The sequence below is a fragment of the Misgurnus anguillicaudatus genome, chromosome 2 (genome assembly GCF_027580225.2).
Source record: "Misgurnus anguillicaudatus chromosome 2, ASM2758022v2, whole genome shotgun sequence".
Taxonomy (NCBI): domain Eukaryota; kingdom Metazoa; phylum Chordata; class Actinopteri; order Cypriniformes; family Cobitidae; genus Misgurnus; species Misgurnus anguillicaudatus.
Window position 1 is genome coordinate 15234825 of NC_073338.2, and position 27962 is coordinate 15262786.

A 27962-nucleotide genomic window follows, 5' to 3' on the forward strand; every position below is an offset into this window, starting at 1 on the left:
TCATCTACAGTGCATAATATCATTCAAAGATTCAGAGAATCTGGAACAATCTCTGTGCGTAAGGGTCAAGGTCGGAAAACCATACTGGATGCCCATGATCTTCGGGCCCTTAGACGGCACTGCATCACATACAGGAATGCTACTGTAATGGAAATCACAACATGGACTCAGGAATACTTCCAGAAAACATTGTCAGTGAACACAATCCACCGTGTCATTCGTTGTTGCCAGCTAAAACTCTGTAGGTCAAAAAAGAAGCCATATCTAAACATGATCCAGAAGCACAGGCGTTTTCCCTGGCCAAGGCTCATTTAAAATGGACTTTGGCAAAGTGGAAAACTGTTCTGTGGTCCAACCAATCAAAATATGAAGTTCTTTTTGAAAAACTGGGATGCCATTTCATCCGGACTAAAGAGGACAATGACAACCCAAGTTGTTATTAGCGACCTTTTCAGAAACTTGCATCTCTGATGGTTTGGGGTTGCATGAGTGCGTGTGTCATGAGCAGCTTACACATCTGGAAAGGCACCATCAATGCTGAAAGGTTTATCCAAGTTCTAGATGCATATGATCCCATTCAGACGTCGTCTCTTTCAGGGATGACCTTGTATTTTCCAACATGACAATGCCAGACCACATACTGCATCAATTACAACATCAAGACTGCGTAGAAGAAAGATATGAGTACTGAAATGGCCAGCCTGCAGTCCAGATCTTTCATCCATAGAAAAGATTTGGTGCATCATAAAGAGGAAGATGCGACAAAGAAGACCTAAGACAGATAAGCAACTAGAAGTCTGTATTAGACAAGAATAGGAAAACATTCCTATTCCTAAACATTGGTCCTCCTCCAGCTGTTCCTTATATGTACATTTAATTTTTCTGGCCTCTTATTGCTACCTGTCCCAACTTTTTTTGGAATGTGTAGCTCTCATGAAATCCAAAATGAGCCAATATTTGGCATGACATTTCAAAATATCTTACTTTCAACATTTGATATGTTATCTATATTCTATTGTGAATAAAATATAAGTTTATGAGATTTGTAAATTAGTCCATTCCTGTTTTACCCACAATTTCTACAGTGTCCCAACTTTTTCTGTTTTGGGGTTGTACATCCAGCTCATTGGGAGCAGCTGGGGTTAGGTGTCTTGCTCAAGGACACCTCGACACATGGTCAGGTGGAGCCGGGGATTGAACCACCAACCTTTCAATTTGCAGACAACCTCCATGAACCACTGCCACCCCACATTAACTATATACATATCACCTCCATGTTCCCAATCTAAATATAATGACATATGTCTTCTTGCTGGCAACTCTGTTGGCCAATCAGATAATCTGATTGGCAAGCACCTTGGACCAATGTGAAACCTTTCAGCACTCCCGTTGCTCCGACCAACAGTGACGCACATTTTTACCAGAAGAGTCTGAAGCACCTGTTGTTACATAAACTGTAGCATAGTGGCACAAACAGTGTGCAGAGGACAAGCTCATGCAGGAGAGTCGTCTCCTAGCCAATGAAGCACAGGAATTATTACAGTATCCATTCCTTGTAAAGTTTACACTTTAATCCACTAAATGAGACCTATATGAGTCATCAAATTTGAAATGAGCCCAAAATAGTTGTGACTGTCACAGGGGCATGTTTACCATGGTGTGGCATCTCCTCTTCTTTTTAAGAAGTGAGTTGTAAGTTGTTGTCTATACCAGGCATGGGCCCGTATAAGATTTTGAGGGTATGATAACCTTAAGCAAAATACCAGTTTCACAGTGTTGCTGTATTGCCATTGCAACACTAAAATGTGTTATTTTCAAACGCCTGCGTATACAAACAACTTTTCAACTGGACACAATACATTTCATTTTAAAGCAACATACAAAATGTATGCCAGGTTAAAATAAAGCACTTAAATTATAATATTCTTTAATATATATTAAATGCAAACCTTGGAAATGGTTGGTGGTTTTAAAACCTTAGTACATTGAAACCGGTTACCGGACCATGGCTAATTTATACATGACATCAGTATGTTAGCTGTGAGTTTAAGGTCTACAGTCACCCACTCTTGACAGGGGTAATATGTGACCGAGTTGACCCATAAAATGTTTCTGCTTACTTAAAGGGGACATGTTACAATAATTTTTTTAAATGTCAAATAAATCTTTGGTGTCCTCAGAGCACATATGCGAAGTTTTGGCTCAAAATATCATATAGATAATTTATTACATCATGTTAAAATTGACACTTTGTAGGTGTGTGCAAAAATGTGTCCATTTTGGGTGGGTACTTTAAAATGCAAATGAGCTGATGAAATTCGCAATGATGGTGGTTTGATGCAATTGAAACTCAATTGTGCTGTCAATTATTTTTTCTCTCTCTTTTTCTCTGCACTAAATGGCAGTGCTGTGGTTGGATAATGCAGATTAAGGGGTGGTATTATTATAATAAGAGCTCCTTATGACATCATAAGGAGAGCCAAATTTCAATGACCTAATTTTTCAAGTGCTTGCAGAGAATGGTTTGCCAAAACCAAGTTACTGGGTTGATCTTTTTCACATTTTCTAGGTTGATAGAAGCACTACAGACCCAATTATCGCACTTAAACATGAAAAAAGTCAGATTTTCATGCCATGGCCCCTTTAAATGAGCTCTAATTAGAAATTGATTCACTTTGATTCAATGGAACAATTCAAAACTTTCAAAACGATTCTCGACTCTAAACACCTCATAATTGATTCGCAGAACTAATTTAAAGGGGTTTGGAGAATTTACAAGCAAGATGGGTTCATGTCATTTTTTCCCAACAAGGTTCATGGATGTTTCCCTGATCACAAGACTAAATATAAAAACATTTCTGTCCCATAAAAAGGGTCAAAGCAGCTCTCTCTCTTTCAGCAATTTATTCTGGGAATAGGTGGACTCCAGTTTGTCTTTAAAAAAACAAAAGACTCTGTAAAAAGCAAAACAAATTTTTACAAGCAAAAAACAAGCACTGAGTAAGTTTACTTTCTTATTTTCCAGCAGAATCTGCTATATGTACAGTTTGAATTTAAGACAGCATTAACTGCATTTTGTCAGAAGCAGATGAATAAACTCTAAGATGCTCCTTTAGAGATGTGCCATTTTATATTTACATTTAAGACATAAACTAAAAAGAAATGAATTATTAACTTTACAGAATCCTGAATTAAGAGCTTTATACCCAGATATCAAAGAAAAGCAAGTTCATTTTTTTTTAAGAAGCGATGTATATAAAACATTTACCCTTTACTCAAACATTATTTTCCAGTTGACAAAAGCAAAACAATGCATGTAAAAAATCTTTCCATCTGTGCCGAAATAGGACAGAAAATTAACATTTTACTAAAATTGTAACATTTGTTAATAACAATTAATAACATCACTTCCCAGTCCAAGAAAAACATGAAGACTTTCCAGTGTAATGTTTTTTGGGCCAAATATTCCTGAATCTAAATCACAATAAATAACTAATAAAACAGCTATATACAGGAATGACTGTTTAATAAGACACAGACTCGTCTGTAATGAATAACTGGACAGATTTTAAAATGTACAGCGAGTCCTGGTTGTGAAGACACACATTCTTTCAGCAATGATTTGCAAAATATAACACACTGAGACTGCTGTACACATCAACATTCAGTAATTCAATCAATTCTTCCTTATTTTTCTTCTATACCTGAAATTTTTTTTTCAATTAAAACAATAAAATCACAGTAAAAACAAAACAAGTCTAAAAAATTATGACTAAAATCTGAATGATTTCATAAGTTATGCAGTATCCCACAACATAAATGTTTAGATCATGATTGGGAAAACAATCACTGTGTATCGAACCTGCAGATTGCAGATGATAAGGGGCATTAAAAGTAAACAATGTGATCTGTATTTTCATGGTCTTTGGTTTTACGGTGTCCTGTCTGTGTAGTGTGTGTGGGGTTGTTGTGCTTTCTGCTTGTGTTTGAATGAGAGGGGACAGGGCTGGGTGACTTCTCCGGATGAATGAACATATCTGCAAAGACATTACAGCAATGCATTTACTTACATTAGCAGAAACACTTTAAGTATGATACATTAAGGGACATAATCTAAAAAAAACTCTAGAAATCACAATATATGTTTTTTAACTATTTATTTGTTTGATACGGCTGCAAATAAGTATTTGAACACCTGTCTATCAGAAAGAATTCTGACTAAGACCTGTTACTCTGTCTTTAAAATGTGTACCTCCACTCCATTTATTATCCTAAATTAGATGCACCTGTTTGAGGTGGTTAGCTGCATAAAGACACCTGTCCACCCCATACAATCAGTAAGAATCCAACTACTAACATGGCCAAGACCAAAGAGATGTCCAAAGACACTAGAGACAAAATTGTACACCTCCACAAGACTGTAAAGGGCTACGGGGAAATGGCCAAGCAGCTTGGTGAAAAAAGTCCACTGTTGGAGCAATCATTAGAAAATGGAAGCAGCTAAACATGACTGTCAATCTCCCTCGGACTGAGGCTCCATGCAAGATCTCACCTCGTGATCCTAAGAAAGGTGAGAAATCAGCCCGAACTACACGGGAGGAGCTGGTCAATGACCTGAAAAGAGCTGAGACCACCGTTTCCAAGGTTACTGTTGGTAATACACTAAGACGTCATAAATCATGCATGGCTCGGAAGGTTCCCCTGCTTAAACCAGCACATGCCCAGGTCTGTCTTAAATTTGCCAATGACCATTTAGATGACCCAGAGGAGTCATGGGAGAAAGTCATGTGGTCAGATGAGACCAAAATAGAACTTTTTGTCGTAATTCCACTAAACGTGTTTGGAGGAAGAAGAACGATGAGTACCCAAGAACACCATCCCTACTGTGAAGCATAGGGGTGGTAGCATCATGCTTGGGGGTGTTTTTCTGCACATGGGAAAGGGCGACTGCACTGTATTAAGGAGAGGATGACCGGGGCCATGTATTGAGAGATTTTGGGGAACAACCTCCTTCCCCAGTTAGAGCATTGAAGATGGGTCGAGGCTGGGTCTTCCAACATGACAATGACCACAGCCAGGATAACCAAGCAGTGGCTCTGTAAGAAGCATATCAAGGTTCTGGCGTGGCCTAGCCAGTCTCCAGACCTAAACCCAATAGAGAATCTTTGGAGGCAGCTCAAACTTCGTGTTTCTCAGTGACAGGCCAGAAACCTGACTGATATAGAGAAGATCTGTGTGGAGGAGTGGGCCAAAATCCCTTCTGCAGTGTGTGCAAACCTGGTGAAAAACTACAGGAAACGTTTGACCTCTGTAATTACAAACAAAGGCTACTGTACCAAATATTAACATTGACTTTCTAAGGTGTTCAAATACTTATTTGCAGCTGTATCATACAAATAAATAGTTAGAAAATTATATATTGTGATTTCTGGATTTTTTTTAGATTACGTCTCTCAGAGTGGACATGCACCTACGATGACAATTTCAGACCCCTTCGTGATTTCTAAGTGGGAGAACTTGCAAAATATCAAATATATATACACATACAATTTCATTTTCATTATATTGTGTCATAATTTCAACTGGAATTTTATTTAGATTTCTGTTATTTCTTTATCTCTACGTTTGTGTTTATTCTGCAAACGATTAGTTGCGACTCGTGAATCATGAGGCAGGACTATTGACTATCAGTCACGAAAGTATCGCATTTACTCTTTTTTGCATAAGTGAAAAACCAGCTCAAGCGAGCATAAAAACTTGTTTGCAAATTAAGGGATTTTTATTCGAAATTTGGCAAGTTTGATGGAAACCCAGCTAATGTAACACAACATTACATATTGAAGCTATTATAGCTTTGATGTAATATGAGAACCTGTGCGTGTGTGTTTCAGTTCACTCACAATTGTAGTTAGTTCTTGTAATAAAATTCAATAAAAAAATCAACGTGCATGTCTCTTGAACCAAAACAAGGCAGGTAGATTTACAGAGGTCTTTTCGCTTATGAAGAAAGACATTAGCACACAGAATCAGTAGCTTTTACCTGGAGCGAGCCGTTGGGGACTTTTGGATCTCATGGCTCTTAAACTGCCTCCCTCTTTTCCAGTAACTCTGATGGGAACTACTTGAGACACCTCTATGCCAGCTAAAAGTGTGAAAGTACATTTAGACATTTAAAATGTACCTAAACATCAATACTGAACACACAAACCTTAGTCATGCTGACAATCATCAAACATCATTCATTAAAATACAAATACACATGCATATGTACACAAAGATGGAGATCTTCATACCTGCACTGTTGTTACGGTGATGTGAGTTCCTGTGTTTGCTGTGTTTCTCTTTGCTCTTTCCCTGGGCAGCCAGTTTGGTTGGGATCTTCTGTTGAATTGTACTGACTTTCTGTGATTGGTTGGTGGTGCTGATGAGGTGGATGGGTACATCTGTCTTGACAGGCAGAGAAGTGATGCTCTCCCTGCGTGGTGGTATCAGTGGTGGCCTCTCTTCAAAGCTGGGAGAAACCACGTTCACTATAGGGTAAGGAGAAGCTATCTGAAGAGGAAACCAGAAGAAAAATATACATCAGATGTATGAAATACTAAATGTGTACATAAAATGTGAAATCCAGGCTAAAGTCTCATAATCGAATTATGATATTAGGACCATCAAAGTTTCATCTTCACCACTGACCAACAAAATAACTAGTCGTGTAAAACCTCTGCAGCAGCAGAAGACCAGTTCAGTTTTCAATCACAAACCTGTATCTGTTCAATATTCAGAGGAAGGTTTCCAGTGTTGAACCCGTTCTCATTCTTCTTTAACTTCTTCTGCAGCTGCTCCAGCTTTTCTTTCTCTTTTTCCACAGTGCGCATGGAGTCTCGGAGTCTCTCCAGATCCTGCTGGTATTCCTGTCTGCACCGCTCCAGTTGCTGTTTTTCCTCTGCCAGCTGCTGCTCCTGTTTGCTGCACTCCAGTTCTCTCTCCGTCAGCTCTTTCTCACTGATCTCTGCCTGCCGTCTCTGCCTCTCTCGCTCCTGCTCCCACTGCATCTGCTCCTGCCTGTGCTGGTCCTGAAGACGCTGGAAGTTAGCCAGCTCTTCCCGCTGCTTTTCCAAGTTTCGATACTTTTCCTGTTCCAAGAGAGTGTTGCCCTTGGGTCGGGACATCAGCTCATCGATAGTGGCGCGCTGCACCTCTGTGTGGCTTTTTAACTGCAAGAAGACAGACTGAAAAACAGAGCACATAGTGAAGTCAGTAGTTGCGGCTTAATTGTCGGGCCGCAAGCGGGCCAGCTAGGGCTTGTGGCTAGGGGTGTGCCGGTTTCAGAATTGGTGTGACGGTTCGTAATTTTTAGAAGGATCTCTTGACAGAAATGCAAAATAATATACAAAACTATATTATCAGGGGTGTATATAAAGACCTTTTTATAATAAACCGTTATGTTTTTATTACCTTAGAATGAGACATTTTTATCTATTTACATATTACATGGAAGTCGCCATTTTGTGCCGCCATGTTTCTACAGAAGCCCTTAACGGACAAACTTTTTTACTAAGTTGTCTCCGACGATGACATGTTTTCCCGGTGGTGGCTACCGTAGCTTCTCTATGCGTTTTAAAAGCAAGGGGTGAGCAGTGGACTGTGTCGTTGGTTGCAATTCGCAACCTCACCAATAGATGCTGCTAAAATTTACACACTGTACCTTTAATATGTTTAATATCAAACGTAACCAAAAAGTAACCTGGTCTGTCCTGTGTGTCAGCGCGTTGTCAGTGTCCTCTCTGCTCTGCATTTTTCACTGCGTGAGAACATGATGGGGCGTGAGAGCGGCATATCTTGTCGGACACAGCAACAGTAACTAAGAGGGTCGGGTCTTTGCGAACGGTCAATTGACCTGATATATTCTCCATGTTCATGAGTCATCTGCACATCTCAATTATGCTTTTTTCCAAAGAATCAAATACAGTTGGGAACGACGTAGACCATTAATAACACTGTTAACAATTGTTTTAACCGGTATTTAAACATTCTCTATGATTATAAATGTTTTAAAAAATATATTTTAATAACGCGGTTTTGGCGGTTATAAAGTTCTAATGACGGTGTTCAACTATAACCGTCGGTCTCATGGTTATATAATAACCCTCACATCCCTACTTGTGGCGTGATAAAGGTCAAAGGTGGACCTTGTCTGAGTCTGTGGCAAGATGTGAATTTCACTTCTGGCTGATTAATATTGCGTGCGTGTAAATTTATAAATATTGCAAAAATTTAATGTTTCTCTTATTTGTTAGGAAAATTAACGGTGGCTTCATTATATTTTAAAGGTGCCAAAGAATGCATTGATACGATTTGTTAAATTGTTCTCTGATATCTACATAGAAGGTATTTGGCTTTATTAATTGCAAAAATTATTTATTTACAACCCTAGGATTTGCCTTTAGAATAAAATGATCAGTTATTAACTTATTTGAAAGGGTCATGAATAATAATGTTGAGCTCTGCTCTGATTGGCTGTTTGTCAGAGCAGCTCAGTTCAGTAGCTCGGTGTGTGTACACACAGATCTTATGTTTAAGCCTGTATAGAATTTGAGGAATAATAGATTGTTTGGAGATTGTTAATGGACGTTTCTGAGTGGTAAGTTTGGGGTTTTTTTCAGTATGGACCTGCTAAACGTAACTGTAAAGTCAATAGTAGAACTTCAGCCTTAACGCTAGCATATAGCTCTAACTCAACAGTCACAACTTTGTGTTTAGCATTGTAACAACATTGTGCTTAATTTAATGTTTAATTTAATGTTGGGGCGTACAGCTCAACTGTAACATCACAATGTCTTTTGCATGCACAAGGTTTACATAAGGAGGAAACAATAGTGTTAAGGCTCACGATATGTCATTACCATGTGCAGAGCTCTTGTTATTCATCTTTGTCATCTAAGTAAATCGTTTTAAAAGTGTAGTAAACATGTACTCTCAGAGTTTTGTGTTTTTGTTTAGAGATGGACTTTGAGTTTACTGTGCGCTGACGTAAATTTTTAGTAATAATGTAAACTAAAGTAATACTCTGATGTTATAACTGAGGCTATTGAGCAGTTATAAATATTACAAAGTTTAGCTCAATAGTGTGCACATTTGTCAATAAAAAATAAACGTACGATTAACTGAAATGATATGACATATATATATATAATTTTCTGAAGGTATACAGTATGCCTTGCATGCATGAGAGTAGACACAAACTCTAGTTGCACACAAGCTTCCTGAACAGCATTGTTTGCGTACACTCTCGCCCAGCCATTTTACTAAAATAATAGATTATATACATATATATACATATATTGTCACCAAACACCTTTGTATGACTTCAGAACAATTATGATGAGCTCAGATAATAAAGTCTCTAAACGCCACCTCTGTCAAAAATGAGATGATAATATTAACCGAATGCTCTTGGCACGCATTATACTTTCATCAAATACTTTTTTATACAGCTGGTTATGGATTAAATGAATGTGTCGATTAAAGGCGGAGTGGACAATGTTTGAAAAACGCTTTGGAAAAGGGAGTCGGGCCGATTACCAAAACACACTTGTAGCCAATCAGCAGTAAGGGTCTACTAACCAACATCCTTGCCGGAGTTACGTATGTGTGGGGCGGGTCTATCAAAAGAAGGTCCAGATTCTATTGGGGTAGGGGCGTGTGTGCATAGGTGATTTCTAATATCAACATTGGCTTTCAAACATTGTGCCCTCCGCCTTTAAACAGACAATGAACTATTATGTTATGAACTATACTATGTTAATTTACCCCTACATGAAGCAACAAGGAAAAGAAGATTGTCTGTTGTACATCTTGGTCAAAACGTTTCATTAATAAAGTGGCAAAAAATAAATGAATATTTGGATTACCTGCAGGCTGCAAAGCTTCTGTGACAGTCTAGTTACAGTTTCATAAAGCTGCAGAGACAAATGTACATGTTAAAAAGGCTGAACATTTTTAAATGAAGAAAAATACAGAACATCACAGAGCAAAACTGCAAATTTCACCTCGGCCTTAGGAAAGCTGACTATCCTGCTCTCTAAGGTCATCTCCTCATCTGCCTAACAGGTCAAAAGCAAAAACCAGGATTACCAACACAAGTAACAGTAGAGTAAACCGTACGGTATCAATAAATGTGATATGCTCACCGACAGCTCCAGACTCTCCAATAAACTCCCAGCACCATCTGCTAACAGTCCACCAGTACATGTGTCACAATTACAACACCAGTTTATTTATATATATATATATATATATATATATATATATATATATATATATGAGAGAGAGAGAGATTGGTTCCAAAACGCGATAAACGGCATTTTAAAAAAGAATTTGAGTTAACACCAAAATCAGTATTTTATCAGGTCAGTATTAAAAAGTAAATTCTTAATTTTACGCAAAATCAGATATCCACTGTGTTATTCTGTCATCTTTTCTCCCTTTTTCCCAAAACTCAATAAAAGCTAGTCCTACTTCTCTGCAGAATGCAATAAATCCGCTCAACCAATCACAGCGCACCATTCAACGCATTGTAAACAACAATGGCGGGGCTTTGATTATTACACACAGAATCTTAGTTTTCCTCATCTTGAACTTTGTGATCAACAAACAAACAAAACCAAAATAATAATTTTATGGCATTGATAAACATGTGGTGGTTTTCTGTGGCAAAGAAAAAAACATAAGCCATCGTTTTGAGTAATGGCATTGTTTTTTTTTTTTTTTAAATACCACTAGTCAATTAAATGAATATAACATGGCAAAGATGAATGCACATTTATATACTGATTCAATAGATTTATTGCATTTTGGAAAAAAATCAGTTTTTACAATAAATCTTTGAAAATCAAATGATGTATTAGAATTTTTAATGCTATTATAACCTAAAGATGCTATGTGAAAGTTTGTAACAGAAAATAGTGGTTTTCATCTCGTCACTTTCTTGGTATGGAAAACATGTTTTTACAGAAATTATTCAAAATGGATTTATTGCGTTTTGGAACCAAACTCTTCATATATAAAGATAGCAGTATAGTATATACACTGTAGATTTGCTCTTACTTTCGGGTAGCACGCAGGTGTCACTTTCAAAACCCGTAAAGGGCACTGGCACCAAATCCAATCCCTCAGCGGTGAACGGAGTTTGGTTCAACTCACAACCTACCAACAACCTCTGTAAAATCTCCACTGAGGAATAGGAAAACACCAGATAAAGATTTCAGGACACACTATACAATACTTTATCATTCAAACACATTTCATTAACCAAAACAATCTCAATATAGCCCCCTTAATGATGTTTAATGTTTCACATCATCAAACAAATCTAAATTTTAATCAAAAATAACACAGCATGCAGTTAAATGTGGTTTTTATTATGAAGGGAAACCAAAATCCAAACCCACATGACCTGTGTCAAAAAAGTGCAAATTTAGCCCAAGAGCTCAGCAAAGACTCATCCAAGAGGTCACAAAAAACCCCACAACAACATCCAAAGAACTGCAGGCCTCACTTGCCTCAGTTAAGGTCAGTGTTCATGACTCCACCATAAGAAAGAGACTGGGCAAAAATGGCCTGCATGGCAGAAATGCAAGACGAAAATCGCTGCTGAGCAAAAAGAACATAAAGGCTCTTTCTTTTACATTAAGTCTTGATGATCCTCAAGACTTTTGGGTAAATACTCTATGGACTGACGAGACAAAAGGTGAACTTTTTCAAAGGTGTGTGTCCCATTATGTCTGGTATAAAAGTAACACCGCATTTCAGCAAAAGAACATCATACAATTGTAACATATGGTGGTGGTAGTGTGATGGTTTTGCTGCTTCTGGACTTGGAAGATTTGCTGTGATAAATGAAACCCTGAATTCTGCTGTCTACCAAAAAATCCTAAAGGACAATGTCCGGCCATCTGTTCATGAACTCAAGCTGAAGCGAACTTGGGTTCTGCAGTGGGACAATGATCCAAAACACACCAGCAAGTCCACCACTGAATGGCTGAAGAAAAACTAAATGAAGACCTTTGAGTGGCCTAGTCAAAGTCCTGACCTTTAAAAGGCAGTTCATGCACAAAAACCCTCCAACGTGGCTGAATTGCAACAATTCTGCAAGGATGAGAGTGGGCCAAAATTCCTCCACAGCGCTGTAACAGACTCATTGCAAGTTCTCGCAAACGCTTGATTGCAGTTGTTGCTGCTAAGGGTGGCCCAACCAGTTATTAGGTTTAGGGGGTAAACACTTTTTCACACAGAGCCATATGGGTTTGGATTTTGTTTTCCTTTATAATAAAAATATTCATTTAAAAATGGCATTTTGTGTTTAATTGTGTTATCTTTGATTAATACTTACATTTGTTTGATGATCTAAAACATTGTGACAAACATAAAAAAAAGGGAGGGGGCAAACACTTTTTCACAACACTGTATTTACCTAAAAATCTGCAAGTTCTTGAGCACATCCTTGAAAATTTAAAAAAACTGTACATTTGTGGCTGTATGGTCTTTATGATTGGTTGTTAGGGTATTGCACATGGGCTCAGTGAAAAGACCCCCCCCCCATTTCTATTCTATATTGTATTCTGTTCCCATTTCATTGTTTGTTAGGCAAAAAATGCAAGAAAGCTTTTTTCTTAAAAAAAAAAAAACTAAATGATTGAGGCATAACGTATTTCCAAAGCATAAATGTACAAGATGACTCGCTACAGTTTAATATATAAACATGTGCAATATTGGCCTGGCACGGAACACTAAAAACATTTTTCATTATTCAACAATGTTGCCATAACACACTATGAAATCTTTTTTCTACAGTACGAGTCTCACCATCCTTTAATGCTCCGATGAGGAGCTGCTGCCCCTGTAGCGGCTCTGCTGCATTACCACACAGCAGGTGGCGCTCAAATGATGAGCCGTCATCAACACCGGTCACATTGGCTGCAATGCTGGCAAATAACCTGTGCTTCTCTGTGAGGTGATACTCTATATAAGCATCCATCATACACAGACTTCCTGTGCAGAAAACACACAATTTGATCGAGAAAAACACGGTTAAATTATGCTGGGGCAAGCAGACTGAACTGATAGACTTTGACTTGAAAGTTTGCGTTATACTTGCAAAGTCCTTGATTCTCTCTGAGAGTTCTTCTGGTTCCTCTACCGCTTCTTCTGGACAGCTGAAACACAAAATGAAATTGGGCACAATCACAATGTAATGCTAGATTTTTACAGTATTGTTCTGTATGCAACGCACCACTCCACAGCCTTCCAGATTTGGTCTCTCCAAGCCCTGCGCACCTCTCCGGAGGAAGTGTGAAACTGGTACATCTCTGGAGGGTCGGACGAGGCCGTGATCAGAAACAGAGCCTTTTCGTCGTGAGCCACCTCCCGTACTATGAGCTTCTGGAGTGGGATCACCGCAGGTTTACCGTCCTGCAGGAACACATGTTGGACAGCTTAATCTACATGATAAAGTGGCATGATAACAACAAATACAGGGAATATATAGATATAGGATAGTGTGACGGATCACATTCAACAGACATTTGTCAAATCTCACCAGAGAAGCAAATGTAAGCCTCTGATCTTTTTCAAGTAAAAGCAGCAAGACATCTGATAACAGCAGGACAAGGACATCTGAAAGAATACGAAAGATTCAAATTTCAGCCCACATGAAAACGGACCCTTTGCTAATCTCAGACCTTTCATGGGAATGATTTTCTGGGAGATTTCTGTGAACAGTGTAGTTTAAAGTAAAACATGCTGATAAATAACTAAACACTGTTTGGACATTACTGTAAGTTATACCACCGGGCTGTTAAATGCTTTATTCTGATTGGTTGAGAAATTATTCTTTTTTGATAACGCATATGTCTTAAAATATCCACCAGCGTCGGAGCCGATGGTGTAGTGGGCAGCGCTCCGATATATGGTGCAAACGCCCCCCCTCCCAAAAAAATATATCAAAATATCCACCAGAGCAATGTCTTAGCAATGTTTGTGGTAACAGCGTAATAATTGGCTCCAATCTTTTGAATTATGTAAAAAATAATTGACAGAGATCCGTTAAATTATATAGTTTTTTCAAATAATTTAAAGGACTGGAGTCAACTATTCCACTTCTACCACAGATACAACAAACATTGCTCTGATGGTTATTTTGTGACAGGTTAGATGAGCATTTACATATAAATAATGCATACCTGTGGATCATTTCTCAACCAATCAGAATAAAGCATATACCGGGACTGTGGTATAATTTAAAATAATGCACACCCGCGGTGTAACGGCGGCAGAATTACCACCTTGGGTGTGCATTATTTCTGAATAATTCAACAGTCCGTCGTCAATTATTCCTTACTAATATGGGCTAATGGACTGGAATGAAGTTTAAAAAAAAACATTATATGCATTTCTTTTTTAAATACTGAACTTTACATGCACAGAAATAAGCTGAAAACTACTTAAAAATTAAGCATGTTCTAAGATATGGGTCTCCAACCCTGTTCCTGGAGGGCAATCTCTACCTAAAAATTAGAGACAGGTGTGTTGGAGAAGGGTTGGAACTAAAATATGCAGGACAGGACAGGTGCCTTCCAGGAACCGGGGTGGAGACCTATGTTCTAAGAGATTTAAAGGCGGGGTGCATGATCTTTGAAAGCCAATGTTGACATTTGAAATCATCTAAACAAACACACCCCTACCCCAATAGAATCTGGACCTTCTTTTGATAAACCCACCCCACACATTTGCAACCCAGGCAATGATGTCAATTAGTAGACACGCCCCTTGTTGCTGATTGGCTACAAGTGTGTTTTGGTACTCGGCCCGACTCCCTTTTTCAAAGTGTTTTTTAAAATCATGTGTAAGTAACACAATTAAAGGCACAATATATAATTTTCACCACTAGATGTCACTCAAAACAACAGCAGCAGCAGCAGCTTGATGACTCTGTTAAAGAGCGTGGAATGATGGGAGTTGTAGTCGTCACCTTCAACGTCGATAGGAATCGATCTGCCAGGACTCACAAATCATTTTTATACATGATTTATTGAAATACAGCTTCATGACCCTTACATTTTAATGTAAACCCCAAAACAGAGCAACATGCGCTCAACGTTACTACATCCGCATGCAAACTGCTAGTGCTACTGTGCAGATCGATCGTCAAATTAGCTATTTAAAGCAATACTTTCTCGATAATGTAATGTCATTCGCTGGTCAATCTGTGCAGTGCCATGTGAAGTCAAACACATGTATGGTTTCTATAACAGCAGAAGCCGAAACAGAGGATAATTTGGACGTGTCATTGACAAGTGACCCTATCAAAAGGGGCGGAGCGTTTTTTAGAACTGTACATTTTTTGGATTCTAACATTGTTCAAAACATTTCGATAGTGTGAGTAGTACACATGTGCTAGTGGTTTTTGGATATTAAAAGGGACACTTTTTTTGAAAATATGCTCATTTTCAGCTCCCCGAGAGCTGAACATTTGATTCTTACCATTTTGGAATCCATTCAGCTGATCTCCGGGTCTGGCGCTAGCACTTTTAGCATAGCTTAGCTTTTAGCATAGACCATTAACATCGCGCTAAGAAAATTTCGATAAGTTTTGATATTCTTCCTATAGGGCTTATTCGATCTACGTCATCAATGTTCACGGCGGCCATATTGTTGACATAAAACTGTCAGTCTGTTAATTGACAAGCGAGGCAGCGTGGGTATTATGCATGGTATTATCGGTGTAATTTTTTTTAAAACCGCGCGATGGTGTGTGGTGTAATACACGGATGTTCTAACAACAGCAAAAAGAACCCCGGAATTAGTTTTTATGCGATACCGACTGTCAGAAAACATGAAAGGCAGGAGACAGAGGAGTTGAACCAGCGAAGGAGAGACTCCCAACAGCAAAGTCTGTCCCCATCATTTTACCACAGGTAACGTTAGGGATATATGCTCACAGCAAAGTCTGTCCCCATAATTTGATCACATATGGTTAGCTAAGCAGTGGCTGAAACTGCTCTTTCAAATAAGTTGCCATAAATTGAGACTGTTATTAAATGAGTATTAATAACTATATGAACATAATAATAGGTCTGGCATTGATACTAGGTAGGGAATTAAGGGCCGTTCACATAGTTTTGAAACTCGTTTTATATTAAACAGAATAGCGGAGCTCACACCAAAACTATAACGATACAGATACAATGAACGACATCATTGGGATCACTTTCTGAGCGATTTTCCCACCTGATGAAGGATAAACCATTGATAGCATTAAAATCTATTTGAACTTCAAGTGCACAAGCACTTCAAATGACAGTGAAGCTCATTGCTGAGGTCTATAACATTAGATTACCTCCAGTTGCTGTGAAAATTGACTACGTAATGCTTTTTAATCTATTACATTAACTAACTGTTATGTAAGAGATAACACAAACACAAATTACACAAATTAGATTCACTGTTTAGAGTTACGCGAAACGCAGCGTGTTGAGGACATCTGCAAAAGTTTTTATTACAAGCAATATTAAAGGCAAGTGATTTGCGCGAGTGCTGTGAGTGAATTAGCATAAACGTATTGTTTGGTGATGTGGACGATGATATAGTTATCGTTATAGTTATAATGTGAACGGCCCTTCAGTGCTCGTATGATGAATGCGGATACTGTATGAACGATATAGTTATAAATATCCGGATAAGTCACGGCTGGCAATAAGGACGGCTCTTTACTTAAGGCTATTGGGTCTATTTGATATTGTTCCACAATAATCAAGCTCATCTTCTCTTAATACAGACGAGATTAAGCCATTAGGCTACTGCTCCCCTCGACTCAAATGTACGTGCGGCTAGGGGCAGGACAGATGTTATGTCAACAAGATGGCCGCGGCTAGCGACTTCCGGTGTTTGCGAATAAGCCCTATTTTAAACTTGACTCTTCAGTAGTTACATCATGTACTTAGACCGACGAAAATTAAAAGTTGTGATTTTCTAAGCAGATATGGCTAGGAACTATACTCTCATTCTGGTGTAATAATCAAGGACTTTGCTGATGTAACATGGCTGCAGCAGGCATAAAGATATTATGCAGCTCTAAAAAATAGTCCCCTGCCATTTAAAGTAACCAAGGAGACTATTTTCAGGCAGTGCATAATATTACTACAACTGCTGCAGCCATGTTACATCAGCAAAGTTCTAGATTATTGAATATTGAAACTCTTTGGTTATTTTTTAGCGTGATGCTAATGGTCTAATCAGATTCAATGGATTGTGCTAAGCTATGCTAAAAGTGCTAGCGCCAGACCCGGAGATCAGCTGAATGGATTTCAAAACGGTAAGAATCAAATGTTTAACACTAGCGGAGCTGGAAAATAAGCATTTTTCAAAAAAAAAAATCCATATTGTGCCTTTAAAAGTGTAAAACTCAACTTCCCAAAATCAAATTAGTCGGAACAGTTTTAAAAAATTGGGACTTAATAAAAAAGGTCAGACAGTCAACTGCTAATAGATGTCAGTTTTACAGTGATGACCTTTGCTTTTGTTAGATGTTGATCTCCAGTTGAGCATCCCCTCATACAGCAGCCTCCTCTCGCCAACAACCATGTCCTCTCTGCGAAACACTCGACCGTGGGCCATCTTCACCTGGGACTTGGGCTCTAGTTTACTGCTCAGATCCCTCAGTCTCGCTGCTTTCTCAAATTCGTCCACGCAAGTATTTACCTGAGTTATGGTTTCTTTAAGCAGCTCCAGACCTTGTACGAGGTCCCTGTGCTCCTCTGAGTCAACTGTCAACAGGTGGAGAGCAAATCAGGCATATCAAACTCACAGCACCTCAAAGCAGGTGATCTGTGGACGTGCTTCTACACAACAAGCGTTCGTCATGACTGTGCAAAACATAAAGCCAGCACTGCATTTAATCTTCTGCCATGCACTATAAGAAATTTTGCTTGTATGTGACTAATTAAAACTGTGTTTATGACTATTATAATAACTATGTTATGTTTGAAAGTAAAAAAAAAATTAATTTAAGTCAAAGAAATAAATCAGGATTTGTTCCAAAAAAAAAGGGAGTTAAAAAATGCATACCTTCTGTATTTTTAATAATACGTTCAATTAGAACTGGATACTTGGTGATGCGTTGTGTTATAAGGAGAATGCTTTCTGGTATTCCTAATCGTCGCAGAATGGATAGCTGAGATAATTTCTGAGAACAGAAAGAACGCAGTGCTAAGAAATTAACAAACAAACACAATTCCAACTTCAGCATGTTTTATTTTCTAGCAAGAAGTTGATACTTGCTTTGATAACACTCTGAAACTTCTTGTTGTTTGCCATTAGGTCTTTGTAATAGTTGACTGCATCAGTGTGGTGACTGCAAAATACTCCATAACAGTATTGCAGCTGTTCTCTCAAACTACCTGAGAACTAAACACATACACACATTATAAGGCCACTAAACATTTTAAAACAGTACCACAAGTTTAATAAGAAGTGTTTAGGCAAAGTCTAGTCCATTTTTTATGTGTACGCGAGGGTCTGCGTACAGTGCGCATGCCGCTATTTTTGTCATCCGGAGAGTGCACGCGTACTGTACCTACAAGAGAATATAGTAGCCCCGGAGATGCAATGCATTTTGTCACAATGTGCATGCTTTGAACATCTGTGTACTGTACACGTACAAATCAAATAAACTATACTTTGCAAGGCTGTGCATTCGACCGTGCAGGCGTGCACATATGCTTGCGTACACATAAAAAACAGACAATAGTATTGAGTATTATGGGTGATTCCCACGAAATTAGACTTATGAGGTGTCATGAAACATTTTGATAAAAAAGTAAAGTAAGAGTATCAAAACAAGAAGCATACAGTTACAATTAGGGATGCACCGATATGGAAATTTTGGCCGATACCGATAACCGATAGCTCCTTATATTTGGGGGCAGATAACCGATATATATAGGCTGATAAATATTCATATTAATTTTACAATGGAAAACTCCCAGACCGCGGACATCTTGTCTTTGCGCTAGACTAGCATACTCTTCTTAAGCCCGCAACATGTGTCATCTTCGTGCTATGTCACAGAAAGCACCAAACAAAACTCCACATGGCCAGCAATGAGCAAGTGAAGCAGTTCAACAAACCAAAATAATCCATAATTTATCGGCTTTTATTTATCGGCCTAATTTTGCTATCAGACCGATAACCGATAATATTAAAAATAAGCAGTTATCGGCCGATAATGATATGTCGGCCGATATATCGTGCATCCCTAGTTACAATCTCTTCACGTACTATTTTGCACATTATTTCAAATGACATCATACAAACCAATTTTGTTGTTTTTTCCACATTTAAGGGGAACATTTTCATTAGCGCAACGAGTCCATGACTGGATTTGGGTTCTTTGACATGGAAATATTTATAATTAAAAAATCTAAAAAAATAAAAAGCTTCAGTGCATGTTAAACTATAAACATTTACAGTAAATGTAGTATTTGGTAATCATTGGTAAGAGACAATAATAAGGAATGTAAATGTGTCTTTGTTTGTCATAGTACCAGTTTTGTAGTAAATAGTTTTTTTCCTGATTCTGTCTTAAATGTGCAAAAAAATTGGCTTCAAGGGCTTTTTAAAAAAATCTGATGCTGGACACCTTTTAAGTCTGGATTTCGTGAGAATCACCCATTTATATATTAATTAGGGCTATCAAACGATTAAAATGTTAATGGTTAATGTAATTAATTACATGATGTGTTGATTAATACATTTAATTAAGCGCACATAAATATTGGCATGTAAATGGTAAAATTACCCTCAAATTGAACAGAATAAACCATGTTTTCATGATGTACTGTGGTTTAAAGCTCTCGTTTCACACGCTGTTTCTGCTTATCTCACGTTAATCTGGAGTACCTACAGAGTAGTATTACATCCTTCATATCTCTGAAGAGTCTTTGTTTTTTATCAGATTTATTAACGACAGATCAGCTCTAGCGAATGTTTCCAGAAAAACATGACCCCTCGAGGCGTACCGAGAGAGGGGCGATTCACAAGCAGGCAACACACACAAAACACTATCCCACTATCTCTGGATATATTATGATTCACTACATGTTTGTGTCGTTTACATTATATGCACTTATGCGGCAGTTCCCAACACAACACATGAGTCTGTCTTACCGCCTGCAACTCATGACCCGGTTGGGACTTTTAAACGAAATCCAGTGTTAAACAAACACACACTCAAAACTTTGCTGCTACCCAGCATAAACAAACTATATCCATTGTTTCCATAATGTTGGCTTTCTTGGAAAGCTGAACAAGGCTTTCTTCTCCTTACATCCATAAACACACTTTTTCTTTTGAGCCATTGTTGAGTCTTAATATAAAACAAAGCTGTCGCGCACAGTGATGTCTGTGACTTCTACTCGAAGGTACAATGCTAATGAGCGTCGTTCTTGCTGTTATTCTTGATACTTGAATGTTGATTAATGTGTGGGTGAGCTTTTTCAGGGGAAGTGCCCATAAAAGGAATATGATGTGTAACGGGTACCCGTGGTACATTAAGTGTACCCATGTTCGAAGAAAAAACTTTCCAAAACTTGTAGGAAAAAGGTGGCGTGAGTTAGGCCACCAAATACTCCGTCAAACGCTCAACTGCTTTTTTGACATATTGCTTATGTTTACCATGAGGACTACAACTCTTTAACTGTGTTAATAAATCAGAATGCATGAAATAGCATTTGTTTCCAGAAAACGTCTCTTTCAATGACCTGTATCTATGCATGTATGTTTTCAAAAACTTCCCATGGCCTTGAATTATTTCCCCCAGATTCACAAACTTTCAAGAATTTCAAGGACCCGTGGGAACCCTGAACAAAGTGGTCAAACCTACCACCACGAAACATAATGAAGTGTTCCAGCCAATAAATGACAAGGATTTGGGAGTGGGGGTAACTTGGCACGTTCATGACTCTTATGAAATCCATTCCACTTGAGGAATGCCCTTATAACCTAAACTCCATTTCACATTTCAGCTACAGCCTTAAATACTGGACTCATTCGGAGTCCATATAATTTAAACTCCATTTCGTGTTTTTACTACTTTCACCTCTCTGTACTCCCACGACACAACATGCCAGGGTAACTAAACTTTTAAGCTATAAAAGCAATTGTTTAATTAAAAGGCAACGGAGTACAAAAAAGCATTTGTGCGCTGTCTGAAGCCTTGGAGGATTTCTGGGTGCTGGACACACACAAAAAACATCTTGAACAGCGTGTGAGCACCGCATTGAGATTTGATTTGTGTCTTGTGTGTAAATATTTAAATTGGCAAGGCCTGAAAGCATGTGAAATGATACACGTTTATGACTATGCAGCACTGGCTTGTTCGGGTGCGTCAAATGCATTAATTTCCCCCATAACAATTAATCTAATTAATGCGTTAAATGAACAGCCCTACTATAAATCAAAACATTATAACTCAGTCGATATGTCCAACAAAACCCAAGATCAAAAAAAACCAACAAGAAATCATTTAAACACTTAAACACAGAAATCAAACACAATCAGATGATTCATATGAACTTGCTGCTATATGACACACCTGTGCGATGAGGATGTCTCCGATTCTTTGAATGCAGTAATTCTGACTGCTGCCTTCTTCCATGGAGTCGATTCGTCGTTGTTTAAGGCGATTGAGGAAGACCTGGTGAATCTGCAGAAGGCTGTCCACCTGTGGGAAGAGTCTCACCAGTCGCATCTCATCCATCTGCAGGGTCTCACGCAGCTCCCGTACGTAAACGCCCAAAACCAGCTTAAGCGTCCGCACGTGGTTTATCTCCGTCTGAATCAGTTCTGTTAGAAAAATCATATGTTTGTTTAGCAAGGGCCCTGTTATGGTGATCATTAACTGTTAACCGATAAGACGTTACATTAAAATGAACTTAAATTAAAAGTGTTTGCAAAGCATCACTAATACCATAATTCATACTCATGATTAATGGTGAAGCAGTTATTTATGTTCATCCCTAGTTCAAAATTATTTTAAAAACTCACAATATAAATTTTGGCACAATAAAACAGACCAAAACCAAACAAACAAAAACAGATTATACCACCTACCGTGAATTACGTCTTGTCTTTTAGTCACCTCTTTGGAAAAGGTTTTTAAATATTGCTGGTCAACAGCAAAACTCCATGTTGGAGCTTCAAAGTCTCGTGTATCTGCCTCCAGATCTTCACGTAGTGCATTGTAACGTCCATCTGTGTTGAAAAGCAAGAAAATACATGACACGCTTAACATTAAAAAAGATCAACGAAGAACTGTGATGACACAGTAATCACATGGCTAACACAGCAGGTTAAACACTGTACCATCAATATTAATGGTGTCAGTGGAATATGCAGACTGAGAGTTCAAGTCCTCCGGCACAACCTTGACACGGACAGAGTCAAGTTCATCCATCATTTATTCTGAAACAAAACGAAACACACAAACTATCAAGATACATTTTTAGATTGGTTATCATCAGACATAGTGATGGGGGATTTCAAGGAATGAGTCATTTTATTTCATTGTAAATGTATATTTCACAGTATGTTTTTTTTAGTTGTGTTTTTGAAATGTAAAAATTTGCAGAAACTCACTATAGCTTAACCGAATGCTCACCAGGTGCTCACCAAGTTAAAGTTAGTGTTAAAGAAATAAAAAATAAAAAATCTGCCATCATTTACTCATTCTCATGTTGTTACAAACCTGTATCAATTTCTTTGTTCTGATAATTACAAATTAAGATATTTTGAGAAATGTTTGTAACAAAACCATTCGTGGACCCCATTTATGTCCATGGTATTCTTTTTTTCGTACTATAGAAGTGAATGGGGTCCACGAACGTTTTATTAACGTTAGACCTTAATCATTGCGTCTCTCTCATCTTTCTCATCAAAGGTGTTTGTGCTATGAGCAATGGCATGAGAGAGAGAGAGAGAGAGAGAGAGAGAGAGAGAGAGACCCACTGTGGATTTACTGGTGCTTATTATTAAACATAGGTGTGATTGGCAAAAGACAAAAAGCAGGAAAATATATGGCACACATACCATGACGTGGCGACATACATATGCACGCATGCGCGCACACGCACGCACGCACACACAAAATGAAATACAGTTTAAATATAATTTGGGCTTAAAATTTATCGATCTGAGTGGCCAATCGTCAATCTCCGTGGGCAAGTGCCACCCTGACCATTATGTAGCTTTGCCACTGCATCAGACTGAACAAAATCATTTTGTGCATTTAAAAGGTAAATACATCAATGTGGTGCATTTTTAGCCACATACACAACTTGATAAATGAAATTCATCATTGGTCAAAACATGTTGAATGTTTATATAATTAGTGGGGGCATTTAATTAGGGCTGCAGCTATCGATTCTTTTTGTAATCGATTAATCTAACACTGAATCGATCGATTAATCGAGTAATCGTTAAAAATGTTGTGTGTGTTTTTAAACAACCAAAACAAATAATGCATAACAAAAATGACGGGGCTATAAAAGTTCAAGCATTTGGCTTTTATTTCTAAAAAAAACAGGTATTTGGCTACACAAAATAAGCTTATTTATTTTCACCCATTTTACCCATTTAGTGTTTATAAGTGCCAGTGCCAACAATTAAACACTTTAATTTATTAATATGCACAACAGGTTTCATGCTGTAATCTAGCCCTGACATCAAAGTAAATATCTGGTTTATGTACTTTTCTACACCTGCAGCATTTACCATTAGGCTACTAACATATATCATTTCTGGGGTGAGCCTATTTGCTATGGTAACAACCTGTGTGTGTGTGTGTGTGTGCGCGCACGTGCACCTGTGTTTGTGTGTGAGGAATAGTGACACCCCAGTCAGACGTTCAGTTGCTTCATTGCATTTTGGTACGGCAGAATTACATACATTCCTTTTTAATAGAACGCTGCATTTGGTTTGCATCACTTGCATTGCGGTGCATTTTAGGTTAAGAACGTTCGAAAAATCACAACATCATGTCCCGCTGTATACAGTGAATGCATGCTGAAATTATTGTTGCATGGTTACATAAAAGTTTAAGCATATGTGATGCATTGCGTGATCGGTCTGACTCGCGTGAGAGAGAATAACTTCCTTATGCTAAACTCCAATAAGACAGAGATTATTACAAGTTGCCCATATATGATTGCACTGTGGTGCCGTTTTTTGGTACACACACCTGTAAAGTGCATGCGTGTGTGTGAAGGGATTCTTTTTTAAGCTATACTCTCCTGCAATTGAACGTGAATACGAAAACATCAAAGCTAAACATCATATCTAGTCAAACCGCATGACGACATCGCTACAAATACAGTATGAGATTAAAATCAGCGGAAGCTATGTTACCTTGTTTCATCGACGCTCGCTTGGTGAAACAGCAGTGGATGTTTTCGGTTCAGATGCTGAATGTAATGATAATGTAATGATCCCAAACTTTAGACATTCTCTCTCTCTCTGCCGTTTATGGACATAGTCGCTCCGCCATCGCGCCAACTAAATTCAAAATGTATCACGCGCTATGATGCGCTTGCTGAACACTGAACAACGGTCCATGTGAATCAGATCTCGGCGCGTGTAGTGCGCGTCATAGGAATTTAACGAGGCTTCGAGGCAGAATTTTTGCCTCAAGGAATTTTTTGAATTGAGTAAATCGAGTAACTCGATTAATCGTTTCAGCCCTACATTTAATACAGATTAATTATTGATTACAACATTTGTTACTTAATTCAAGTGCATTTGTCTTTTGCATAGTTCTTTTGGCAAAGCATCTAACAGTCAAGAGCTACAGGTTTCACAAACCAAATCCACGAATGTGGGTGTTTGTCATTATATTATTCTGTAATCGCAAGCGTTACTGCCAGTGCCAGATTTACAAACCATTCAGAGGAGCAAACGTATGCGTTTGTTCGTCAGGATGATGTTGGATCTGATTCACGTATATGCGGCGCGTGCGTTAACGTAAGTGATTACAGAATAATATAAAGCAAGCAAACTTTTCGACAAAAACGCAACTTTATATTGATATCGTGAGACAGCATTTCACCTCGACGAGAAATCTGTTATTTACATTACTAGTAAGCCTGATTTGAAACGGGCAGTTTTGTCAAAGCATCAAACACCTGGCTGGTTCTCTTAATTTCTTACTACTAAAATGCTGTTTGTCTATGCCTATTCCTTATATCCATGTCCAGCACCACTGATTTAAGTCCTTTATCAATTAGGTTGTCTTACCTAGGCTTCATATATTCCGGGCTTCCGAAAAGAAGCTGGCAACGGCCGCCAATTATATCCATCTCGTCATGCACGCCGAGTTGCATCGCCGTGATACCAATTTCAGTTGCGACCAACTTTTGCCGAATCCCGTAGGAAGGACGGCAAAAACATCAACAAATGCCTTGCTCGCGTTTCTCTGTTCCTCTTTAAAAATCAATGCTCTGTCGATATCTTTTAGAACAGACTCAATGTCAGAATCCACACATCTGAATTCTACAGCTGCAGGCATTTCGTTGTAAACAGATTCAACACACGCGCTCTTTGGTGACGTGGTTCATTACGTTACTGTTGATCATCTGTCCATCATTGTATAAAGCCCGCCCTGACAATTTGATTGGTTCGACCAGCTTTGGGTCTAGCATAGTAGCTCCTCAACGGAGAAACCCCAGACCGATCTTCCCGTTCTCAAAATGTTGTAGGCGCGGCTAAGATCGGCTGGCAACCAGGCTAGGGTGTAACGTTTCTCTGTAAAGAATCAAATCGCCACGTTATCATCCCACGGTTCGGCATGCACGTGCACCGCAGTGCACCGTGTTTGATTCGATTATGCATTTATAATATAGTTTGTTAAAAGAAAATAATAAATTGGTAATGTATGGTTCTGAATACGCTCTGCGTGTGTTTACTTGAGAGTACCTGTCCTATTAACTTCTAATATGCAAATCTGTTGCCAACCTCACAGTTCCTCGTCACGTGTTGGTGTATGTGTATTTGTGTAGACAAAAGCTTGTAAGGGGGCGTGCACACCAAAGCTTTTACACCCGCGGCCGGCACATGTTTTCAATTGTTTCCAATGGAAGCTCTGCATTTTTCAAATAAGCCAGCAGCTAGCGGTTTTCTTCTGCGCTGAAAACCAGCGCTCACGGTTTTTTAATTTTTAATTTTGGGTGAAAAGCTCCGCTCGTCAATGTCAGTTCTCACACGACCCCTAAGTTACCTCCTGCATTGTAAAACGTCTGTAATGGCTACATTTTTCTTTACAGTATACATAATGTAAAAAGTGAAAAGTTAGATCAACTTCAATTGGTAACAACTAACGTTGATGTTTAAGTGAAAAATGCTTTGTTGAAAATGTTACATTTTTAGGTGTTACCAACTGAAGTAATTGTTTAAGTTGATAAAATTTGTTTACTTTTTACAGTGTACGTACAAAATTTAAAAAGTATTTTGTTTTCAAACAGGTTTCTCTAGCACTTCTGTTATATTTCATTGGTTAAATAGCCCCCGAAATGCACATGGTTTGGTTGAGCCAATGTCACTGTGTGACCAGGTCAGGACTGTCAAACAGGAGAAAGTATTTTAACAGAGTAAATGTCAAATTCTTTACTTTCACCATTCCCTCCCAGAATGCCAGAGCACTGACCTGTTGCTGTAGTGATAACCAGAAAAGGTTAAAGGCTGGATGAGGCAGGTTTATCTCTGCTGTGAGAAGGTCATGTCTGATATATGCTTCAACGATGCATCAGCCACACGTCGGATGAATTGAAGTCTCTGTCAGACCTGAGCATTAGATGAGATAGATGGTATCTGTTGGGAAAAAAATATTCAGGATTAAATACAATCCAAGATCTTCCAGACTACCACAAGATATCATGATGCTTTAAACTTTTTTTTACAGTAAGCTGATCCTTGTTATAGGTATGCAGGTGAATGTTCTGTATGCGTTTTTGAAATGAATCACTCACGTTACACTTCTCATGAAGTGTTTTGGTTTGTCTCAGTCACCAAACACTCCTATACTGCGGTGATGGACCGATCAACACAGTGATACTAAACACACTCAATAATGCGGGTGGTGTTACTGTACCGGCTCATATCTCTATACTGAAAACATGAAAAATGAAACAAATCTGTTTCTTCTCTCAAACAGCAAACTGGTTTAGGTTTGTCAGATTCCTAAGCTCTTGTCAGACGAGGTTAAAGAGCGGAAGACACATGACTTCACAGAAATCAGGCTTCACTATTATAGCTTCAGTGCAAATATTAATAGGCTGTGGAGGATGTTTAATAGATGAATAGTAAAATATTTACTTTAGAACACCTTCTTGAGAAAAATATGACAAGCTTTGATATCAATTATTCTACCCGACTCATGAGGTAACCATTCACTTATTATCAGTCTGTTAATCTTTTTAGCACCTTGCAGCCATAAACACAATATATAAAAAATATAAAAGTGTGATATGGTAGAGGAAATTATTCGGTTGTGTAACAGAGGGCAGCTAGTGTACAGTATAAAGGTGCAGTAAGTAAACATCATCTCCATTATATTAAGCTGCTTTTGACACCAGTGGCATTTAGGCTCCTTGTTAAAGAGCTTGACTCTCATGATGGATTGCTGGATTCACGCTCATAGGTTCAAGTTCAAGCTGAGCTGTTTATATTAGTAGGTTTACAACAAAGAAATTTAATATGGAGGAAATAAAATGTTAGCTAATATTAATCACTTTAATATGCATGTGTGTTTCATGACTTATTACTTAAGTAAGCCAGTCACACTTGTTTATTATTATTATGCTGCGTACACCAACCGCAGTAGAGGCGTGAAGCGCAAGTGATTTCAATGTAAAGTCAATGTG

The 27962-nt window shown here is 38.3% G+C and overlaps 1 protein-coding gene across 3 annotated transcripts in view; it reads right to left on the minus strand.

Moving 5' to 3' along the window:
• Positions 1-2889: 2889 nt before the first annotated feature.
• arhgef18a (rho/rac guanine nucleotide exchange factor (GEF) 18a) overlaps positions 2890-27962 on the minus strand; it is a 37686-nt gene continuing 12613 nt past the window's right edge. For 2 of the 3 annotated variants that reach the window (XM_055201606.2, XM_055201607.2), the window contains exons 2-20: positions 26747-26910; positions 22417-22515; positions 22165-22305; positions 21647-21897; positions 18334-18459; positions 18121-18238; positions 17565-17819; positions 13595-13671; positions 13289-13467; positions 13150-13211; positions 12862-13047; positions 11104-11229; positions 10188-10228; positions 10047-10100; positions 9909-9956; positions 6759-7226; positions 6294-6552; positions 6041-6142; positions 2890-4037 (exon numbers count right to left, since the gene is read on the minus strand). In XM_055201606.2, coding sequence (XP_055057581.2) covers positions 3889-4037; positions 6041-6142; positions 6294-6552; positions 6759-7226; positions 9909-9956; positions 10047-10100; positions 10188-10228; positions 11104-11229; positions 12862-13047; positions 13150-13211; positions 13289-13467; positions 13595-13671; positions 17565-17819; positions 18121-18238; positions 18334-18459; positions 21647-21897; positions 22165-22305; positions 22417-22510 — 2736 coding nt within the window. In that variant the 5' untranslated portion in view covers positions 22511-22515; positions 26747-26910 and the 3' untranslated portion in view covers positions 2890-3888. The remainder of the gene's footprint in view (positions 4038-6040; positions 6143-6293; positions 6553-6758; positions 7227-9908; positions 9957-10046; positions 10101-10187; positions 10229-11103; positions 11230-12861; positions 13048-13149; positions 13212-13288; positions 13468-13594; positions 13672-17564; positions 17820-18120; positions 18239-18333; positions 18460-21646; positions 21898-22164; positions 22306-22416; positions 22516-26746; positions 26911-27962) is intronic. The other variant, XM_055201608.2, reaches the window with a different exon arrangement.